The 19,345-nt window shown below is 38.3% G+C and overlaps 1 protein-coding gene across 1 annotated transcript in view; it reads left to right on the forward strand.

Moving 5' to 3' along the window:
• Positions 1-537: 537 nt before the first annotated feature.
• Positions 538-19,345, forward strand: part of LOC117399594 (pituitary tumor-transforming gene 1 protein-interacting protein-like) — a 30,062-nt gene continuing 11,254 nt past the window's right edge. Inside the window, exons 1-5 of the mRNA XM_033998879.3 lie at positions 538-1,122; positions 2,526-2,575; positions 3,231-3,339; positions 6,173-6,290; positions 10,090-10,155. Coding sequence (XP_033854770.3) covers positions 1,011-1,122; positions 2,526-2,575; positions 3,231-3,339; positions 6,173-6,290; positions 10,090-10,155 — 455 coding nt within the window. The 5' untranslated portion in view covers positions 538-1,010. The remainder of the gene's footprint in view (positions 1,123-2,525; positions 2,576-3,230; positions 3,340-6,172; positions 6,291-10,089; positions 10,156-19,345) is intronic.

Raw genomic sequence — 19,345 nt, forward strand, 5'->3', positions numbered from 1 at the left:
GACAATCTCGCAGTAGCGGGACACTTGGGAATTTTATGTAAATCATTTTTTCAGAGCTTTCGATTTTTTATGTACTGTATGAAATTATTGTTTTCTGTTACCGTACTTTACAAAATGCTTGTTTTTTTCTGTCACAAAGTAGTAACTGTACAGTACCACACTTTGTACCTTCTTTCCTTTGTTGTCTTCCACAACGAAATCCCTGTGGTCATGGACACATTCTTCTGGTTTTTTTGTGTTTAGGCATTATTTTTACATTTCGCCACAATTTGCAATTCTGTTTTAAATCCTACGTATCTTAACTGTAATATAGCTTTAAATCCCGCGAACAAGCCTCCAGTCGAGAAAGTATTCAGAACTAATCAATACAAGTTAGGGAAAGGTAGTTTGTTTTTGTTTATGTATTAGGTTTTTGAGTTATGTGAATTGAGTATATTTCCAGTGTTTTTCTGGTGTTTATTATACACAGAATTATTATTATTATTATTATTATTTTTTTGTATCAGGGGTGTTTTGTTGGTTAAACCCTAAAATCAGAAGCCGTAATTATATTATTATAGTCATTTATATTGTAAGTATATTATTGTGTATGTGTATAAATCTGTGTATTATGAAAGCATATATTAAAAACAACATGAAAATATAAATCTGTATGCTAGGGGTACGCAGACAGTTGATAGGTCTGGAAGGGGGTACGCGGCAATCAAAAGTTTGGGAACCTCTATTCTAGTGGCTATTCCTGTGTCCTGCTGATGGGGTTCCAATGGCGCCTGTGATTTTAAACGCACAGTATTATGGGTAAACTCGGTCGGAATTATGGGAGTGACCGATCCTTCTTTTCATTATCCTAGGATTCAACCAGGAAATCGTAGATAGAAAAACGAAACAAAACAACAATTTAGGCTATTAATAATTCCGACTGGGTATATGTTTTTGGTTTTTTTTTGGATTTGTATTATTGAGACAAAGTTAACATGAATCAATGTGATTGCTTTTAAAATAAATACAAAATGGAGTTCCTACAGTTAAAACTTTCAAGTTCGGTTGTCTTACTCGCCGCCAGCATCTGCTGCATTCTTGTCTCATTCGGAGATAGTTCGACTACACCTGTACCACATCAGAGTAAGAGTCGACTGTGTTTATTTATCTATATGTACATATGTATTTAAGTTACCTTTAAAATGGTTCTAAAAATTGCAGCACGAATATTGTATTGAATGTACAGTTAGGGGGATTTCAAACTCTCTGGACTGTAGTCTACTACTAGCAAATTCTGTCTTCTCCTGCGACGGGAACACTGACACGACACCGTAACATTGAAAGTTTATTCATATTTAACTAATTGTCTATACAAAGATGAAATCAGTTAAGTTTGTGTTGAAGATCCGTAATTCGAACATAATTTGTTTACACAGCAATGCAGATTATATTTTTTGAAGGTGACTGTTGACTTGCTGTCATAGGGACTTCTTTGTTGGCACCAGATATGCAAAACACAAGGAGAGATGAGCATATTATTTCCGACAGATTAACACTTCTGTGCATACTTGTACTCCATAGTTTTCACATGAAATCAAGTATGAGACTTTAAACACCATGTCAGAAAGTGAAATGCTAGCTTAATTTCTGAATGAAAACATAACTGATTGTATTCTTCAGGTGTACTTTGCAGTCTTTGTGTATTCCAGCTAAATCTTGTAATTACAATTTGAAAATAAATACTACATTGTAATTCAATGTCATGTAACCGCGGGGTTAGAAGCAGTCTGATAAGATTTGAATTGATCAGCACCCTGAAAGTAACAAAGGGAGGACCACACTCAGGACTTCCAGTTATGAACCTTTTGTAATTTACAAAACCCAATTGTTGGATTATGGTTATTGTAGTGTAGTGGTGTGATGGTGCAATCAGGTTGAAAATACAGTCAGTAAAGCAGAGGTTCTGCATATGGGGTGTGTGAAGATACATTCTCTGAACTATTTCAGGTCAAAATCTTTTTCTGCAGAAAAACAACACTGAACCTGTCCAGACACAGGGTGGACAAATAACTTTTACCACAGATGCATCTTGTTTCACTGTAATTGAATCACTGAACACAAAAAGTCTATTCATTTGATATTTTGTTAAAAAATACACATGTGCAGGCTCCCATTTTATCATAGTGATCATTTTGGTGCTTAGATTGTTTGTTTTATTTTTTTTAATCCCTGTCGAGATGTGCAGGATTATAGCAATACAGACTACAATGTGAAACTGCTGCTTTCAGGAGCTGCACTTGACTACTTACCTGCCATTGATATATAATGAGCCTTTATAGTGCCATAGTGCTGGACTTTCGGTCAACGCGCCTGAGAATTGAATTTAAAGCTACTTGCTCTTAAAGACTGACCTACAGCACAGGAAGTGACTGGGAAACAGCAGCCACTGTATTTGTGGATTTTTTTATTTTTTTTTACTTGCACATTATTGCACAAATGGTTGGACACAGCAATTTAAATATTCACATTTTTGTTTCAAATTTTAGCGTGCTCTTCCATCACAGGGTCTTGTGAAGAGTGCCTGAAGAATGTATCGGTGAGTAATCTTACAAGTTTATACTAATGTACAGTATTTGTTCTGGATACATACTAGCACTTATTTGTTTTGTGCTCTGTTATCTGATGCTGGGGGAGGATTGAATCTCTCACATTCAGGAGCTATATTGTAGAGGTCGTCTGTCCGTCTACTTGTGTGCTACACTGTTATTTGTGTATGTACCTGGAGAATTGCGTAAAACTAACACTATTTAGTTTAAGTTAAGTTTCTGGCCATCTGTCCCTCTGTAGGTCATACTTACATTGTTGCATTTGTCTGGGGAATCGCTTATCAAATTGTGATTAAACATGCAATTGTTAATTCTTATTGTGTACTCTTCTGTACACACTTCTGATGGTCATTTACATAATGTTGATAGCGCTAATTGTGAATTTATAGCCATTTTGCAATAGACAGATGTTTTTCTTTATTTAATTTATTATGTTATACTCTTCTCTGTGGTTTTTAGAATGTAGTCTCAGTAAACCTAAATAGAAGCGTTCTAAAATTGTCTGTAGTTTATAAATGTTTGTAAATGTAAATTTTCTAAACCTGTTAGGCCTGCGTAGTCTTTCTTTACACAGTTACATTTTCAACCAAATTGGTTTTGCATTAAAATGGTTTGACTGAGTTTTTGGATGTTTCGTTCTTGCAGTGTCTGTGGTGTTACACCACCAATGTTTGTCTGGATTATCCTGTCAGAAATGTACTTCCACCATCCATAGTCTGCCGTCTGTCTGATGCACGATGGGGAGTGTGTTGGGGTGAGTGTATGAAAATAAAGTTACTAAATGGATACTCAAGTCTACACAGACTGGTCAACATTTATAGAATGACCTTAGTGGTTTGCACACATCTTCATCTTCTGACTGATTGATAAAATGGTTGATTCAGCCTCTGTGTTGAACGACTATCTGTTTGCATGGGCACTATCATGCCACTTGTGAAGTCACTTAAGATCCTTCTGCAATGTATGATTGTTGCTGAATCGTTGCACACAACTCTCATGTAGCATATATACAGGTCTAGTGCATAGAACTATACTCCAGGGAGCAGGGAGTTGTAATATAAAATAAGTTTAGTTCACCAAAACTGAACTGCTGAATAGGTGCAAAGATATTTTTTGAAAAGTGCAGAGATTTAAAAAAAGAGGTTTAGCCATACTGTAAAATAAACAGCTTCATTATGTTTGTGATTATTAAACATGTGTGATGTTTAAACACAACACATTTTGCTGTAGTTTGACTCAACTTGCTTCCACCAAAGAATACTGATCACCCGTGTAGTCTTTTTCAAGCCCATTAATGAATGGGATGGGATACTACAAATCAAACATTTTATTGGGAAACTCAATGGACAGGCCTGGCCTAGTGCAGTGGTTCTCAATCCTGGTCCACAGGGACCCCTGTGTCTTCTAGTTTTCATTCCAACTGAGCTCTCAATTACTTAACTAAACTCTTAAACTAACAAGTAGCTTAAGTGGTGAAAGATGGTATTGCAGGGAAGCACACAGACAAGAGAAGTTTAAGTTTGCAATCCTTTTTTTTTTCCTTTTTATTTTAAGTTCCAGAAACTGAACCAACATTTAAATGAAAAACACACAAAATAAACTTTTTACAAAACAAAAAGAAACTCCTAAATGCAGGATGAATAAACGGTTTTAGCAGTAAAGAAGATACTCATAGTCAGTCAGTCAGTCAGTCTCTCTCTCTCTCTCTCTCTCTGGGAAGAAACCAAACATCAGAACAATAAAAATTTACAAATATTTAAATACAATCCCCAAACTCCTATATAAATACAGCACAGTAATTATATAAAATCACTAGGTTCTGAATTAAAATCCCACCTAGAATAATCACAATAAGTGGTAAATTTAACTTAATACAAGTTAAAACACCCAAACACCCGTTTAATTTATAAATGACACCGTCTGCCGTGCAGCAATACATAACGGTAATATCAAATTTCATTTGCGCCTGTAATTGGGATTTACGGTAAAACCGAGTGATCATATGCCCCGCATAAACATGGCGCCTCATTGCAACACAGAGCTTTCACAAACATGGCGCCGCCCAGTCACCACACTTACCTAACAAACGCCATTAACACACCAAACCGGTAAGTATCTTTTCTTTTATATTTATTTTAGTTTTACTTTTAAGTAAACAACTAAATACCTATCTCTCAGAGAATGTGCACCTTCTCAGGGAGATACGCACTAAGCATATAGCTAACTCACTTTTTATTTCCGTTCTTTGTTTTTCTTTCCCGATTCTGGCTTCCACCCGCGGCATCAACACCTCCACACCACAGGTAACTACTGTGTGTGCGTGTGTGTGTATGTGTATATATATATATATATATATATATATATATATATATATATATATATATATATATATATATATATACATATATACATACATATACACACACACACACACACATATGCATACATACATACTGAGCATCAAAATCAACTAATCACTTATATTTGAACAACAAAAGAAACTTATCACTTACATTTGAGCATCAAAAGAAACGTATCACTTATATTTTGAAAAATTCATTAGATGTGATCGAAAAATGACAAACTCTGTTTAAGAGCAGGTGCAGTGACTTTTTTATTGTGCTGATTAACAATTGACGAAGATCACGAAGGTGCTGCAAAATGATCTGTCGATTGGCAGGTGTTGTGACGCTTGGTTTCCCAGTTGGTGGCCTGTCATTGACAGAGTGTGTCTGGTTATACAGTCTCGCCAGGTTTGCACCAAAGACGGCGAGCCACAGCGCTGCCCTAGTCCAGCCTCCAACATGCCGATTGCACGAAGGCGCTGCTGTCTTGACAAACGTGGCATATTGTTTTTTTTCTGTGATTTTCTTTATTGCTTGCAATTCAACAGATGAAATCACTCCATATCCAGTGTCCAATCAACTGTCTCACTAATTAGGTGATTAAGTGCATATGCTTCAGTCATAGTCACTCAAGCATGTCATGGTCAAGGATGAATGATCAAGTGATTAAAAAGAAACCAAAAACATTTTGTCAATGTCCATCATTTACATACCTTTTTTTTTTTTTTTTTTTTACAGTAAATGTGTTATAATAGTGATGAGTTTCTTTTGATGCTTGGTATAGATATACTTTGTTATTGCTAATTTAAAACACTGTATGTACATTTAAATAAATACATTAAACAGTAATATAGCAGCAATATTGTTGTTATTGCATTCTTAATATGAATACAAACAGTGCCTATATAATCAATGACTCGGTTTATGTACAGTAGTAAATTAGTAGTTTATTTGTATAAGGGATGGGACGTGGACTATCAAATGCCTAATTAAGCTAATCATTAGTTGAATTGAGGGTTTAGTTAAGTAATTGAGAGCTGGTTTTCATTCTAACTGAGAAGACACACGGGGTCCCCAGGACCAGGGTTGGGAAGCCCTGCTGTAGAGTATTGTTAAAAAAAATAAATAAACTGTAAACTGTCAAGGTATAGTTCAAGATTAATTGTATTCTCAGACTTATTTTGTTATGTTGTCTAGTTTTGAATTACAATGTTAACTAATTTCCCCTGCCTTTTAATCCAGTAAACTTTGAGGCCATGATCATCGCCATGGCCGTGGTGGGTGGTATCATCTCGACAGCCATCACCATCTGCTGCTGCTGCTGCTGCTGCGGCTGCTGTTGCAGGAAGCGCTCTTCAGGGTAACTTTTTGTTTTATGAACATTGTGGTTTTGGCTGGTTTCATGATTGCTCTATAAACAGGGTTCTTACGGGGCTTGGGAAACCTTAAAAAGCCTTGATTTTCACTTGGTAATATTCAAGGCCTTAAGCCTTACATCATGGAACTGTTGTTCCTGTGTTTTAGTTGCATCTTGCTATGAAAGGTATTCTCGTTATCCTGTAATCTAGATGGAGACCTGCATGCAGTGTCTCTCCGTGGATTGTCAGATTTTAGATTTTTTGCATGTAAAACTGCTGGGAGTATGGTAGTATATTTATTTAAATGCTTTCTCTTGTGTTGGATTAATAAATCAACAGCACGTAACCTGTTGTAATATGGTTCATTTTGAGGTATATCCATATGCTCAAAATCCACCTCTACCTTTTTCACAGTCTCTACATTTAGTCTATTCAATTTTTTGGGGATTTTAAACGAAGGGAGTATTTTGTATATGATGCATCAGATTCACAGAAATGTGCAGTGTTGTGATTGGATCACTCCACTCCTGTCAAATTCTCAAGCTTACCTGTGTAGAAACACAACCCTCTTTACCGTGGTATGAATATATAAATCCCTCTTTACTACCAGCCATATTTAAGTGTTAAACACATAAAATGGCAATGTCTGGTTGAATTTTTGTGTAAAATATATGTGCGGACGCTTGTTAAATACAACATCTCGAATTAATGTACATTGTATACATTTTCTTTTTGGTGTTTCTAAGCCACTACATACAATGACATTACCTCAGGTTGCAGAAGTATTATGGGTAACAAACCATTGACTGCTGATGTTATGTTACCCATTTCTAAAATCCTTATTTTGTGCAGATTCAGTGTGTGTGTGTGTGATATGTGATACATAGGGCCAGTGATTATGGGAAATTGGCGTGTTTTTTTCCCAAAATTATCTTTCATTTCAGAAATTACTTGATTATTCCGATTTCCCCCCTTTGCTCTCCGTCTGTTTAAGCTGTTCACTTTGCATTAGTTCCTATGTGAAAAAAATGGTTAAGCCTGAAGATCGCGGAAAAGAATTCAGAAAAGATGTGCTCCATGTGGATGCAGGGAAGTTATTCTGTACAATTTGCAACAAGGTTTTGGACTATGTTAAAAAGGATTGCATAGTCAACCATGTTAGAGGCCCTCGTCATGTGGCAGCAACGGAAAAAAGAAACCGAAGGGCAGAGAGAGGGGGCTTGGCAGCAGCAAAGCAACAGCACACAATTACAGGAGTGCTTGCATGACAAAATGAAAATCAACAATACAGAGAAAAGATGGTGCAAGACTGGGTGGAGACCTGCTGTAGTGCAAACATCCCTCTCGAAAAAACGGACAAACCCAAAATGAGAGTTCCTAAACGAGCACTTAAGAAATGGGGTCTGTATCCCTCAAGCAAGTACACTGAGACGGACCCGTCTTCCCCAGGTCTTTCAATAGCACAAGCAACAACTGATCGCTGAATTGAAGGGTCAGCACGTAGTTGTAATTGTGAATGAATATACAGACCGGCTGAACCGGTATGTGGCGAATATTTTATTACAGCTGATGCAGGTTTCAGACGATTGCCCAGCTGCTGCCAAGCTCGCAGAAACAGTGGAGTTAGAGCATGTTAATTACTCTACGGTTTCAAAAGCTGTGATAGACTCTTGTACAACATGAAATTGACTTTTCAAATATAGTGGCTTATGTGACGGATAATGCAAAGACATACAAAAGTCATTCAATGACAGTTCAAGTAGCATTAACTAACTTTCACGTGACCTGCTGGGCACACATTACAGCTTTACTAGGTGAGTGCTGGCACCAGTTGTATACAGACGTGGACCGACTGTCTGCTCTAATAAAAAAAAACTGTTCTACAAAGCCCCACTCAGACGTGCTCGTTTCAGAGACTGCCTTATCGACCATGGCATTGAATGCCCGACATTACCGCCGGAACCTGTTGTAGCAAGATGGAATACTTGGTTCAAAGCCGTGGAGTATCACTGCCATCATGTGTAGTAGTACAAAGGGTTTGTTGCTCAGAAAATCAAAGTGGCGGTCGTGACTGTCGTCTTAGAGGAGCTAAGTGTTTTACTGCAGAGAGAATCGCTTGTACTTGGCTTCCTTCTGTGGCTATTGACAAGTGATTGCTTAACATGCTGTCATAATCAGAAATCAGAGAAAGTAATTCCACATAATTGCATCTATTTGAAGAATTGGTGCTTTCATCAGTTCAGGTATTTCTGGTGTATACTGTACCTTAAATTATTTCGCAATCAAATCGACTACAATGTCTTATGACATTTTTTTTTTCATTTGTAAAAAACAATTCGAAATATTACTTCGAAGTTCTCCATATAATTCGCAATAACTGTCTTTATAATAAGCAATATCGCATGAAATTTAGCTGTGCTTACACCCTGCCCTAACATTTTTGTCCCGCGTCTGCTCACTAATGATTGGACAGCTGTAAAACCAGGGCAGATCTTTTGACTTTCCCATTGGTTAAACTCCCAATTATGTCCTGCCTCTGCTCACTCATGATTGGACACCTGTATAACAAGGTGCAGATCGTTGACTCTCCCATTGGTTAAACCTACTAAAGACCTTCAACTGTTTATTTCCTGCCTCCTCTCACTTATGATTGGACTGCCAACTTTCTCAGAAAAAACGGAGGTACAGTATTCACCGGAAATACCTGAACTGATGAAGGCACAAGTTCTTCAAATGGAGGTAATTATGTGGAATTACTTTCTCTGATTGCTGTCAGTCAGGATGTTAAGCAATTGCTTGTCAATAACCACAGTATTCTCAGGTACCTGTAACAAGACTCAGAGCGGCTTAATCTCTTCGGTGCCTCAGGTTCTGCTAGATTCAGAATTACAAGAAGGAAGCCAAGTACATAGCTATGTAAACAACTGATGTTCTGTGAAAATGTGTTTCATTTTACTAAAATAATAAAAATGCTTTTAAAAAGACCACTTTTTTTTAAGACTCTATTGATTTTTTAATATTGCTATGCAGGACAGCTGCTATAATATGGTTACCTTTATTAAAAACGTGCACAGATTAATCTACAGATTTTTTATCCACTAATGCCCATAAATTAACCAATCAAAAATGAATTCACTGACAGTCCTAAACATAAGGATTTTAGGGACTTGACAACATTTTATAAAAAAAAAAAAGTTGCATTTTGCATACAATAATAGCTGTATTTTTTAAAAATCCACAAAAACTTGTCACCAGTGAAAAGTTCAGACTGTCAAAAAAAGATATATAGTTTGCCTGGGGTATCTTAAATGGATGTTAAAATTCTTATTGGACCCGGATCCGACCCGGCCTGAAAAAAACAGTGGAACGCTTTTCCTTTCCCCAGCTTAGTATGTGCACGGACTAGATACAGTATTAAAGCAGAATTACAGACAGTGTTTATTCCATCATGAACCTACACAGGATTGTACAATTAAATATATAATATGTTTGTGTCAAAAAATGTAACGTTACACATCCCCATGTGTTGCTACAACTGTTTAAACAATGCACATGTAATTTCAACCTGACAACTTTTTACACTTACAACTTTAAAGTCTATTTCAAAGTTATTTTCAAAATGTCCGCTCTAGTGCACTGGGGCTTTAGGGCTGTCCTCTAAATCACTGCAGCAAGACCGATTTTTAAAACAAAAACATACGTTCGCTGGCTTTTCTGTTCCGTACCACATGGATCGTTATTGCTGTGTTACCTGTTTGACAATGTGGGCAATAAGCCATTGACTGTGTTTCTTTTATGTAGATCTGATAGAGATGAAGAAAGAATGGCCAGGAAACGTGAGGAAAGAATGCAACGCTTGAATGAAAGGTAAGTGTTCAAATAATGTGACCTTATTGCTAATGATGACATTTCTTCCCCCTCCTTGGGGATTAACAGTCCATATTAAAGTACATTGATAATATTTATAGGGTTTCATAAGCAGATTTAGTATTGAACACTTTTTACATGCCTGTTTGATCAGAGATTGGATTTAAGCAGCTGAGGTTTCCTGTGTATAGGGTGGCCCTAATTTGCCAAAGGCTCATGTGCCTTTTTTGTATACAGAACATAAAGCCCAGCCAAAAGCAGTATATTGCCTTTACTAGGGAACCCGAATATAAACCTCACAGTATATAGGCTACTGTGTCTGTCCCTTGTCTCTGGGAATGGGGGAAATTTTTTGAAGTTTTTATTAAGTCACACAACTCGGAATGTTCGGCTACAACAGAACAGACGCCTGATCTACGGCTCTTTGTGAATGTAATTGTCTCTGAAATTATAATTCAATACACATTTAGATGCTGTTGACAGTACACATCTTTATTAATTTATTCATTTGTTTTTTATTTATTTGTTTGCTTGGTAAAAGCAGTTGCCACATTCATTGCATTTTTACGTTTACTGCTTTATCACCATATCGTTTTGTTTTTCTATAGACTTTTTTCTGCTGCTGTTGACTTCATAAGTTTTTTGTATATACATATTGTTTTCTCCATGATACCAAATTATTGAAAATCCAGTCATATACAGTACATATATTTATACCATTTTATATAGTGGGATCTGTGTGTTTCTGTAGATCAGTTACAGCAGCAGTTGTGAGTTTTCTGAAAAACTTCCACTTCATTATTCCTGCCACCAGATGGCAGAAGAGAACAACAAAAAAAAGCATGACAAATACTGCTTGTTTTATACATTAGCAGGGGGATGGTCTGCCAATTGCTTTATGGATAAACGAGAAACTGTAAGTTGGGTGCGGGAAGAAGGGGAATACTAGCAACTGTACCATTCTACAAGAATTTCAATAAAAGGAACAATATCATCACATGAAAAAACAAACACAGATTTATCTAACAGACACTTTCCCATTGATCCAAGTCAGTATAATTCAGTTAACAGAAGTACTGATTATTTTGTTTGTTTTGTATTTATTTATTTATTACCACTTGTTATAACTATAAGCTTTATTGTTCATGTATTTCTGCTGCAGCCAGCCTGACTTCTTTTTTTCATTTTTAGCAAGCTTAGCTTATTAAACTGATGCCTTAATATTAAACTTTCACCTGATTAAATAAATGACACGTCTCACAAACCTCTAAACACAGTAACACACTCTAGGGTGTTCAGATATCCAATATCTACACGCCTAGGGGTGTTCAGCACATTAAACAGCCTAGGCCTGCAGACATATGGTAACTTAGCTGCACAGGTTGGAACATTTGTTAGCCAATGAGATTGCTCCCTCTATTCTTGCCATTTTATAAGCTACATCACTATTTTATCATTGAAGGCATATGATTGAATAGGACCATAACTCTTAAAATGGAACAGTTTTATTACTGTAACCATACCTTTACATGAATTTAACAGTGCATTACTGTAATTTACAATTTAAAAACTAAATGGAAAAAGGGCATAGTTTGCATCTTTGAGTACTATGTGCAAAAGTTTCATGTTGCAGTTGTGGTTCAGGATACGACTATCATGGTGGTCACTTCCACTCAGCGGGGAAATAGGAAGTGAGCAGCACATGTCTTTTGAATGGGCCGCAGTGCAAAGTTAAAGCAGTTAGCAAATGTCAAATAAAGGTGAATATCTACACAAACTACAAAAAAGTGTCGGAATTAAGTTCTAAGCAACTAACACAGCAATATCCTAAATAACTTCTTGAAAGCGGAGGGAGTAGCTTTTAAAGTAGAAACAAACTTTTCAAAATAACCGAAGCCTTTTGTGCAGAAAATATACCTCTGCATACCCTTGATAATGCAAAACCTTTAATTTGAGGACGGTTTACAGTTTTGGAGAAGCATGAAACTGATTTGCAGCTTTTGCTGTAGTTGCCCTGCAGTGCTTAACAGTGTAGATGAAGAATGATCCTTCTGATCTTATAACGGTGCTCAGGGATGACAGTGCGTGTCAAATACATTAGATGTTTATTTAGCACAGATATTACATAATTAAATATATTTAAGTTCAAATCTTTGTAGTTGTGATCTTTCTGTGAACTGTCTTTCTTTCTTTATTTATTTATTTATTTTTTAAAGCTGTGACTGTGGTGTGATTTTTACCTATTGTTACCATAACAAAATGGTATCCTTACTCATGGTTATTCAACTCAACAGTCTTCCCAAAGTTTCTGAACTGGAGACCTGTCAACACAATATATTGTAGGCTAATGTAGTCTATTTATTTTTTATACTGAACACCTATTAGTAATTCCATCAAAAATACTTAATTCGCCATAGTTTGAAACATCGCACAGCCAGTGCATTGAAATAGTGGTCCACATCTACTTCGTGGTTCTATTTCCTGTTTATCAAATTAGAACGAGTAGCAATTTTATTATATATTTCAAACATGTTCTAACTAGCAAGCACCAGGGAAAAGTAATTACATTGTAAAACAAGTAAAAAACAGCTAATGATGAATACTCATTTTCTCAAAATTAGTTAAAAATAAGTGGTGCTTATCTTGGCGAGAGCCGAGTTCAAATCAGCATGAAGTTTTAACATCTACTCTCGTGTAATGGAAATCATGAAGATCTGGATACGTCCAGTGACTGCTGTGAATAGTGCAGCTGGCAACAAGGGAAAGACCTTGTGACAGCCTGGAGAGACAGCTGACAGGAGGAAAGAGACCCCATTGGGGCTGGTAAGGGTTAGCTACCCTTGTCGGCAGTATCCAGCTCTGTGTTTACAGGATGCTGGAGACACCCGCCCAAGGCTTCTAAGAAATTAAAGAGAAAAATACCCCTAGAGTCTGCGAGAGCGGGGGCGGAAGATGACTCAACGTTGGACAACACGGTTAACGACTTAGGAACGGAAACGGATATGAGTATGGAGAGTACTTCACAAAAGACTAGTTCAAGATCTGCAGTTAACAAAGACATGGAACTCCAGGTTTGTGTCTGCGGCTGGAGCAAGGCGACAACGGTCAGGGGTTTGAAGATTCATCAAGGGAGAATGAAATGCTTGAGGGAGAAGGGACAAGGGCCTCGCATTGATCAGTACTTCTTACGAAGTCAGTCAAGTCAGTCGAATGAAATCCAGCGACAGGAAGCAAACCACAGTTCGCAGGATATCAGCACCCCTGTCATAGATGTGAGGAGGACTTGCATGGACACAGTTAGTGATGAACCTAATGATCCTTGTGAACCCGGTCAGACAAACCAGCATAAGAGAGAAAAGAACCTCAACGGGCACAAGCCTGGAGTTAAATGGCCAAGAGCTTGTGAGAAAACTGCATGGGACACAGTAAACACAGATCTCTGCGTCGCATTGGAAAGATTAAGTGGAACAGTTGAAAAGAAGCTGGATAAATTTGGGGACATCATCTACGCATATGGAAGTGAGAGGTTTGGAGTTGAAAAAAGGAAGGAAAAAGTACAAACTATTCCTGGAAAGTCTAGACGGCAGCAGGAGATTGAACGCTTAGTTAGAGAAAGGAGACAGCTGAGGAACCAATGGAGAAGAGCAGAACAAAGTCAGAAGGAGGGACTCAATCTCTTACAAAAGGTCATAAAAGATAAGCTTGCAACATTGCGCAGAGCTGAGCGCCTACGGAAACGCTACAAAAAGAAGGAGCGTGCGAGAGCTAACTTTTATAAAGACCCATTCAAATTTGTAAAGAAGTTATTCACCAGTGAGAAGAATGGCACACTAAAAGCATCTAAGGTTGAGCTGGAGAGATATTTGGAGGAAACACATACAGATTCAAAAAGGCAGGAGCCTATGTCAATTCCGTCAGACATCCCACCTATCAATCCACCAGAATACCAAATGGAGGACTGTGCACCTAAGTGGAAAGAAATAGAGCAAGCTGTGAAAAAAGCAAGGGCTTCATCATCTCCAGGGCCTAATGGAGTTCCGTACAGAGTGTACAAGAGTGCTTCAGGAGTTCTACGAATTCTGTGGAAATTGATGAAAGTGGCATGGGAAAAACAGGTTGTACCAAGAGCATGGCGCCGAGCAGGTGGAGTCTTTATACCTAAAGAAAAAGATTCTACAAGCATCAGTCAGTTTCGTCCCATTTCCCTATTAAACGTAGAAGGCAAGATTTTCTTCAGCATTATTGCTCAGAGATTGTCAGCTTACCTATTAAAGAACTGCTTCATTGACACTTCAATACAAAAAGCGGGCATTCCAGGTTTCCCAGGTTGCTTAGAACACATCAATGTGATCTGGCAACAAATTCAATCAGCTAAAAAGGAGAGGAAGGAGCTCCATGTGACATTCCTGGATTTGGCTAATGCATATGGTTCAGTGCCACATGAACTACTTTGGGCAGCATTTGATTTTTTCAGTGTACCGATGACAATAACAAATTTAGTGAAAGCCTATTTTGGAGATTTGCAATTCAGTTTTTCAACTTCAGAATTCAGCACTACATGGCAATGCCTAGAGGTTGGAATAATGGCAGGATGCACCATTTCTCCACTGGCTTTTACCATGGCAATGGAAGTAATCATTAGGGCATCAAAATGGGTAGTAGGAGGAGAGCGCTTGGCTTCTGGAATGCGATTACCACCAATTCGAGCATATATGGATGACATGACAACCATGACTACAACAGTAGCCTGCACTAATCGATTATTGGGCAAATTAACCAATAACATTGAATGGGCACGAATGCAATTCAAGCCCACTAAATCAAGGAGCATCTCTATAATTAAAGGCAAAGTAGTAGATAAAACATTCTTCATTAATGGTGAGGCAATACCAACAGTGTCTGAGAAGCCAGTGAAGAGTCTTGGGAGATGGTACGACGGGGATCTAAAGGACACAGTTCGTGTGGGAGAAGTTAGACAACAAGCAGTGGAAGGGTTGAAGAGCATAGACAGCTGCGCTCTACCAGGTAAACTAAAACTCTGGTGCTTTCAGTTTGGTCTACTGCCGAGGTTGCTGTGGCCACTGACTGTGTACGAGGTTTCTTTGACAACAGTAGAGAAGCTGGAAGCTTTAATCAGTTCATACATCAGGAAATGGTTGGGAGTTCCACGCTGCCTCAGCAGAGTGGGACTTTATGGTAAAGGAATACTGCAGCTACCAGTCTCTGCTCTAACCGAGGAGTTTAAGTGCGCCAAGGTCAGACTGGAAATGACATTAGTAGAGTCACGCGATAAATGCGTAAGGGAGGCAGCACCTGTGTTGAAAACTGGAAGAAAGTGGGCGGCAAAGAAAGCTGTGGAAGATGCAAAGGCTGCCCTTCGAATTGGTGATATCATGGGACAAGTTCAGCATGGAAGAGGGGGTCTTGGTTTCAGTTCAACTCCTCCTACATGGCACAAGGCGGCCCCAGCTCAAAGGAGGAAGCTGGTAGTCAACGAGGTGCAAAAGCAGGAGGAGAGGATGAGGTGTATAAAGGCCATTTCCCAGGCCAAACAGGGAGAATGGATGAGATGGGAGAGTGTGGAACAACGCAAGATTGGCTGGCAAGACCTATGGTCAATGGAACAGAGCAGGATCAGTTTCCTCATCAGGTCAACATATGATGTTCTCCCATCACCACAGAACCTAAACCTCTGGGTAGGAGAGGATGCCTCATGTCCTTTGTGTTCATCACCTGCAACATTAAGGCACATTTTGACAGGATGTAAGGTGGCTCTTAGCCAAGGACGGTTTACTTGGCGCCATGACCAGGTGCTGCGATGTTTGGCCTTAGCATTGGAAGACAAGCGTAACATGACCAATAAGTTGCCACCTGTTCCATCAAAACATTACACACAAAAGACAACATTCCTCCGCCCAGGAGAGCAACCACCAAGAAAAGGTGTTAAAACCAATCCTCGCCCAGGACAACTGGAAGCTGCTAGAGACTGGAATATGCTGGCAGATGTTGGTCAACGGCTTATTTTTCCACCTGAGATTGCCACCACTAACCTTCGACCAGATATTGTCTTGTGGTCTGGATCAGCACGCCTTGTTCACCTGGTAGAGTTAACAGTGCCATGGGAGGATGCTGTAGATGAGGCGTATGAGAGGAAGAAACTGCGGTATGCTCAACTAGCCACTGAAGCGGAACAGCGAGGATGGAGAGTTCGGGTTTACCCAGTGGAAGTGGGTTGTCGAGGATTTGTGGCACACTCTACAACCCGGTTTCTCAGAGACGTCGGATTCAGTGGCCAAGAGTTGCGTCGCACAGTGAAGAACTTATCTGAAGCAGCAGAGAGGAGCAGCAACTGGCTGTGGTTGAGACGGAAAGATTCTGGCTGGGGACAGGTAAGTAAGCTGGGCTGAGTTGAGTGGGGGACGGAGGGGGGTGATGCTGGGACGCCAGAATCACCGTCGAGCCCTCTTGAGGTGTCGTGGGCTAGTCGACGAAACACTGAGGATGGAAGGTGCCCACTTGAAAACCCCAGAGATGTACCCTACTTAGCTCAATCCAGACGGTTGTCATGCTGATGCGCTGGGGAGGCCGCACTTTGGTTGATCCCCGGAGCCAGCATCGCAGCTGTTGTGTGTGCTGATGCGCCAGGGAGGCAAAATAAGCTGATCCCTGGAGCCAGCATTACACTTCAGCCATTAACACCAGACAGAAGGATATCTACATCATCATATGGAAGGAAACGTAAATGGATGGAGACACACATGGATCACATTAGTTTACTGTAAAGCTACGTCTTAGTTGGTGCTTATCTTGGCGAGAGCCGAGTTCAAATCAGCATGAAGTTTTAACATCTACTCTCGTGTAATGGAAATCATTATTCACAATACATCCTACATTGTGATGAGGGTGGTCATTTAAGCACTTCTCTACCTCAAATGGTCAATTCAGTTATTATCTTTAGGCCTGCATGCTACAGGAAAACAGTATGTAAGGGGAAGTCGAGCAGATGGCTCACGGCATTCTTTACTGTTCTAAGTTAGGCCCTGCCAGTTTCTGTTGTTCTTGCTGATAAAAGAAAACCGTTTTGTCAAATGTCTGTTCCAAAGTTCATTGCCTACACTGTAGTGTAACATGTTTAAGCTATTGATCTTCACAAGAAACAGATATTAAATTTAAGTAGTAGGCGTAGTAAATAAGGTTGGAGGATTATTATGGAAGTTATTATGATGTCAGGTTACACCAAAAAGATTGGAAGAAAAATGTCCTTGCTTTCAATTAATACATTTGAGTAACCAATGTTAAAATATTCTTCTTATATTGACCCTATAAAGTTGTATTATTGTGGGAGTCTGGAACCAACTCCCCAGTAATGTTGTTGAAGCTGACACCCTGGGATCCTTCAAGAAGCTGCTTGATGAGATTCTGGGATCAATAAATTACTAACTACCAAATGAGCAAGTTGAGCTGAATGGCCTCAATTGTAAATTCTTATGTTCTTATATGTATTAAAAATAAATAAATAATAAGTTAATGATACTACAAACCGACAACTAACAATGTGAAAATGTATTATTCCAGTTCAAAGTTTTGTAAAAAAAAAAAAAAAAAAAATTGTTATAACCAGAAAAAACTTAAGGTTTCTGTTGGAGCGGTTAATGAACATACTGTGTTTTCCTTTTAGAAAAAATAGGTTATGCAGAATATTGTAACTTCAAATAATCGCCAGTCTCCAATACTCGCCGGGGCTTCTGCGAAATATGGTAAATAGACGCCGGTCAAAACGCCGGGTTATGAATAATAATATAATGTGCATCATACTGAATGTTCCAGCCAATACACACACACGGCTGTACAGCGAGCTTACCAATTTGTTTTTCAACAGAGACCCTGAGGCTCTACAGGGCAGCAGTGTGGAGTAGTGGTTAGGGCTCTGAACTCTTGACTGGAGGGTTGTGGGTTCAATCCCAGGTGGGGGACACTGCTGCTGTACCCTTGAGCAAGGTACTTTACCTAGATTGCTTCAGTAAAAACCCAACTGTATAAATGGGTAATTGTATGTAAAATGTAAAAAATAATGTTAAAAAAAATAAATAAATGTGATATCTTGTAACAATTGTAAGTTGCCCTGGATAAGGGTGTCTGCTAAGAAATAAATAATAATAATACTGTTTTTTTATGATGTTATTCATTTTAAAACCAGTTGTGAAGCTTTTTTGAGCATGCTGAAAGTAAGTAAAATACAAACTTGTTTTCTGATATTAACAGGGTTGCCTTTTAGTGTATTTGTATGTGTTTTTTTTTGTTGTATTAACAGTATTTCGTGCATTGAGTCTTATATGAATATTCGTATTTTGCTCCTTTTCCAGCGTTCTTATTTATCCATGTACACATCATAAAGACAAATTAGTCACTTTTGCTTTGATTTTGTGATAAAACTGGTACTTGTATTAATTTTAGTGTTAATCTTTAACAGTTTGAAGCATTTTTGAGTAACACAATTACTCAAAAATGTTTTGCAATTAAGATTTGTTGCTAGTTAATTTTTCATCGATTTGTCCATGCTTACCAATGTACACATTTTGAGGGTGAACAATCATGTTTTTTTTTTATTGTGCTGCAAGCCTACCTTAAAATATGAATGTGTTCTGATATTTACAGGGCTGCCTAGTGGATTTTACTGTTTTTATTATTACTGTACAAACTGTTATTACCCACTGACACAACCTTTAATGACGTTGCTGGAATGTTGTAATTGTCCTTTCTATAGGCCTGTGTGCAGGCAGCTTTTTCATGATTGCATCTGAAGTATTTGCAGATGTTAGTGATCTTGCATTGGTCACCAATAGGCGTCAGGGCTACTGGCAAATATTGTAACTAAACGCTGGGGTGTTTATATAAAGTTTTACAGTACTTACCCGCCGCAGGAGATAATATAGACCTACATGTTCATTCCTAGAATCCATAGTCAGTGAGCAGAGAATTAAATTGCTTATGCATGGATTTTATGAAAGCTAGAGCTGTACCACAATGAGAAAGTAGTAAGCTGTTCTGCAGAGACTTTGCAAAATTACATTTGTTTTACTGCCTGTTTTATTTGTTTCTGCTTTTGAAAGTATTTCTCAACTGAACTCTAATATAATAAAAAAAATCCAAGAATTTAAAATGTTTACTTCTGATATTTAATGCTTTACAT

Source organism: Acipenser ruthenus, chromosome 4, assembly GCF_902713425.1.
Source record: "Acipenser ruthenus chromosome 4, fAciRut3.2 maternal haplotype, whole genome shotgun sequence".
In the NCBI taxonomy this organism is placed as follows: Eukaryota; Metazoa; Chordata; class Actinopteri; order Acipenseriformes; family Acipenseridae; genus Acipenser; species Acipenser ruthenus.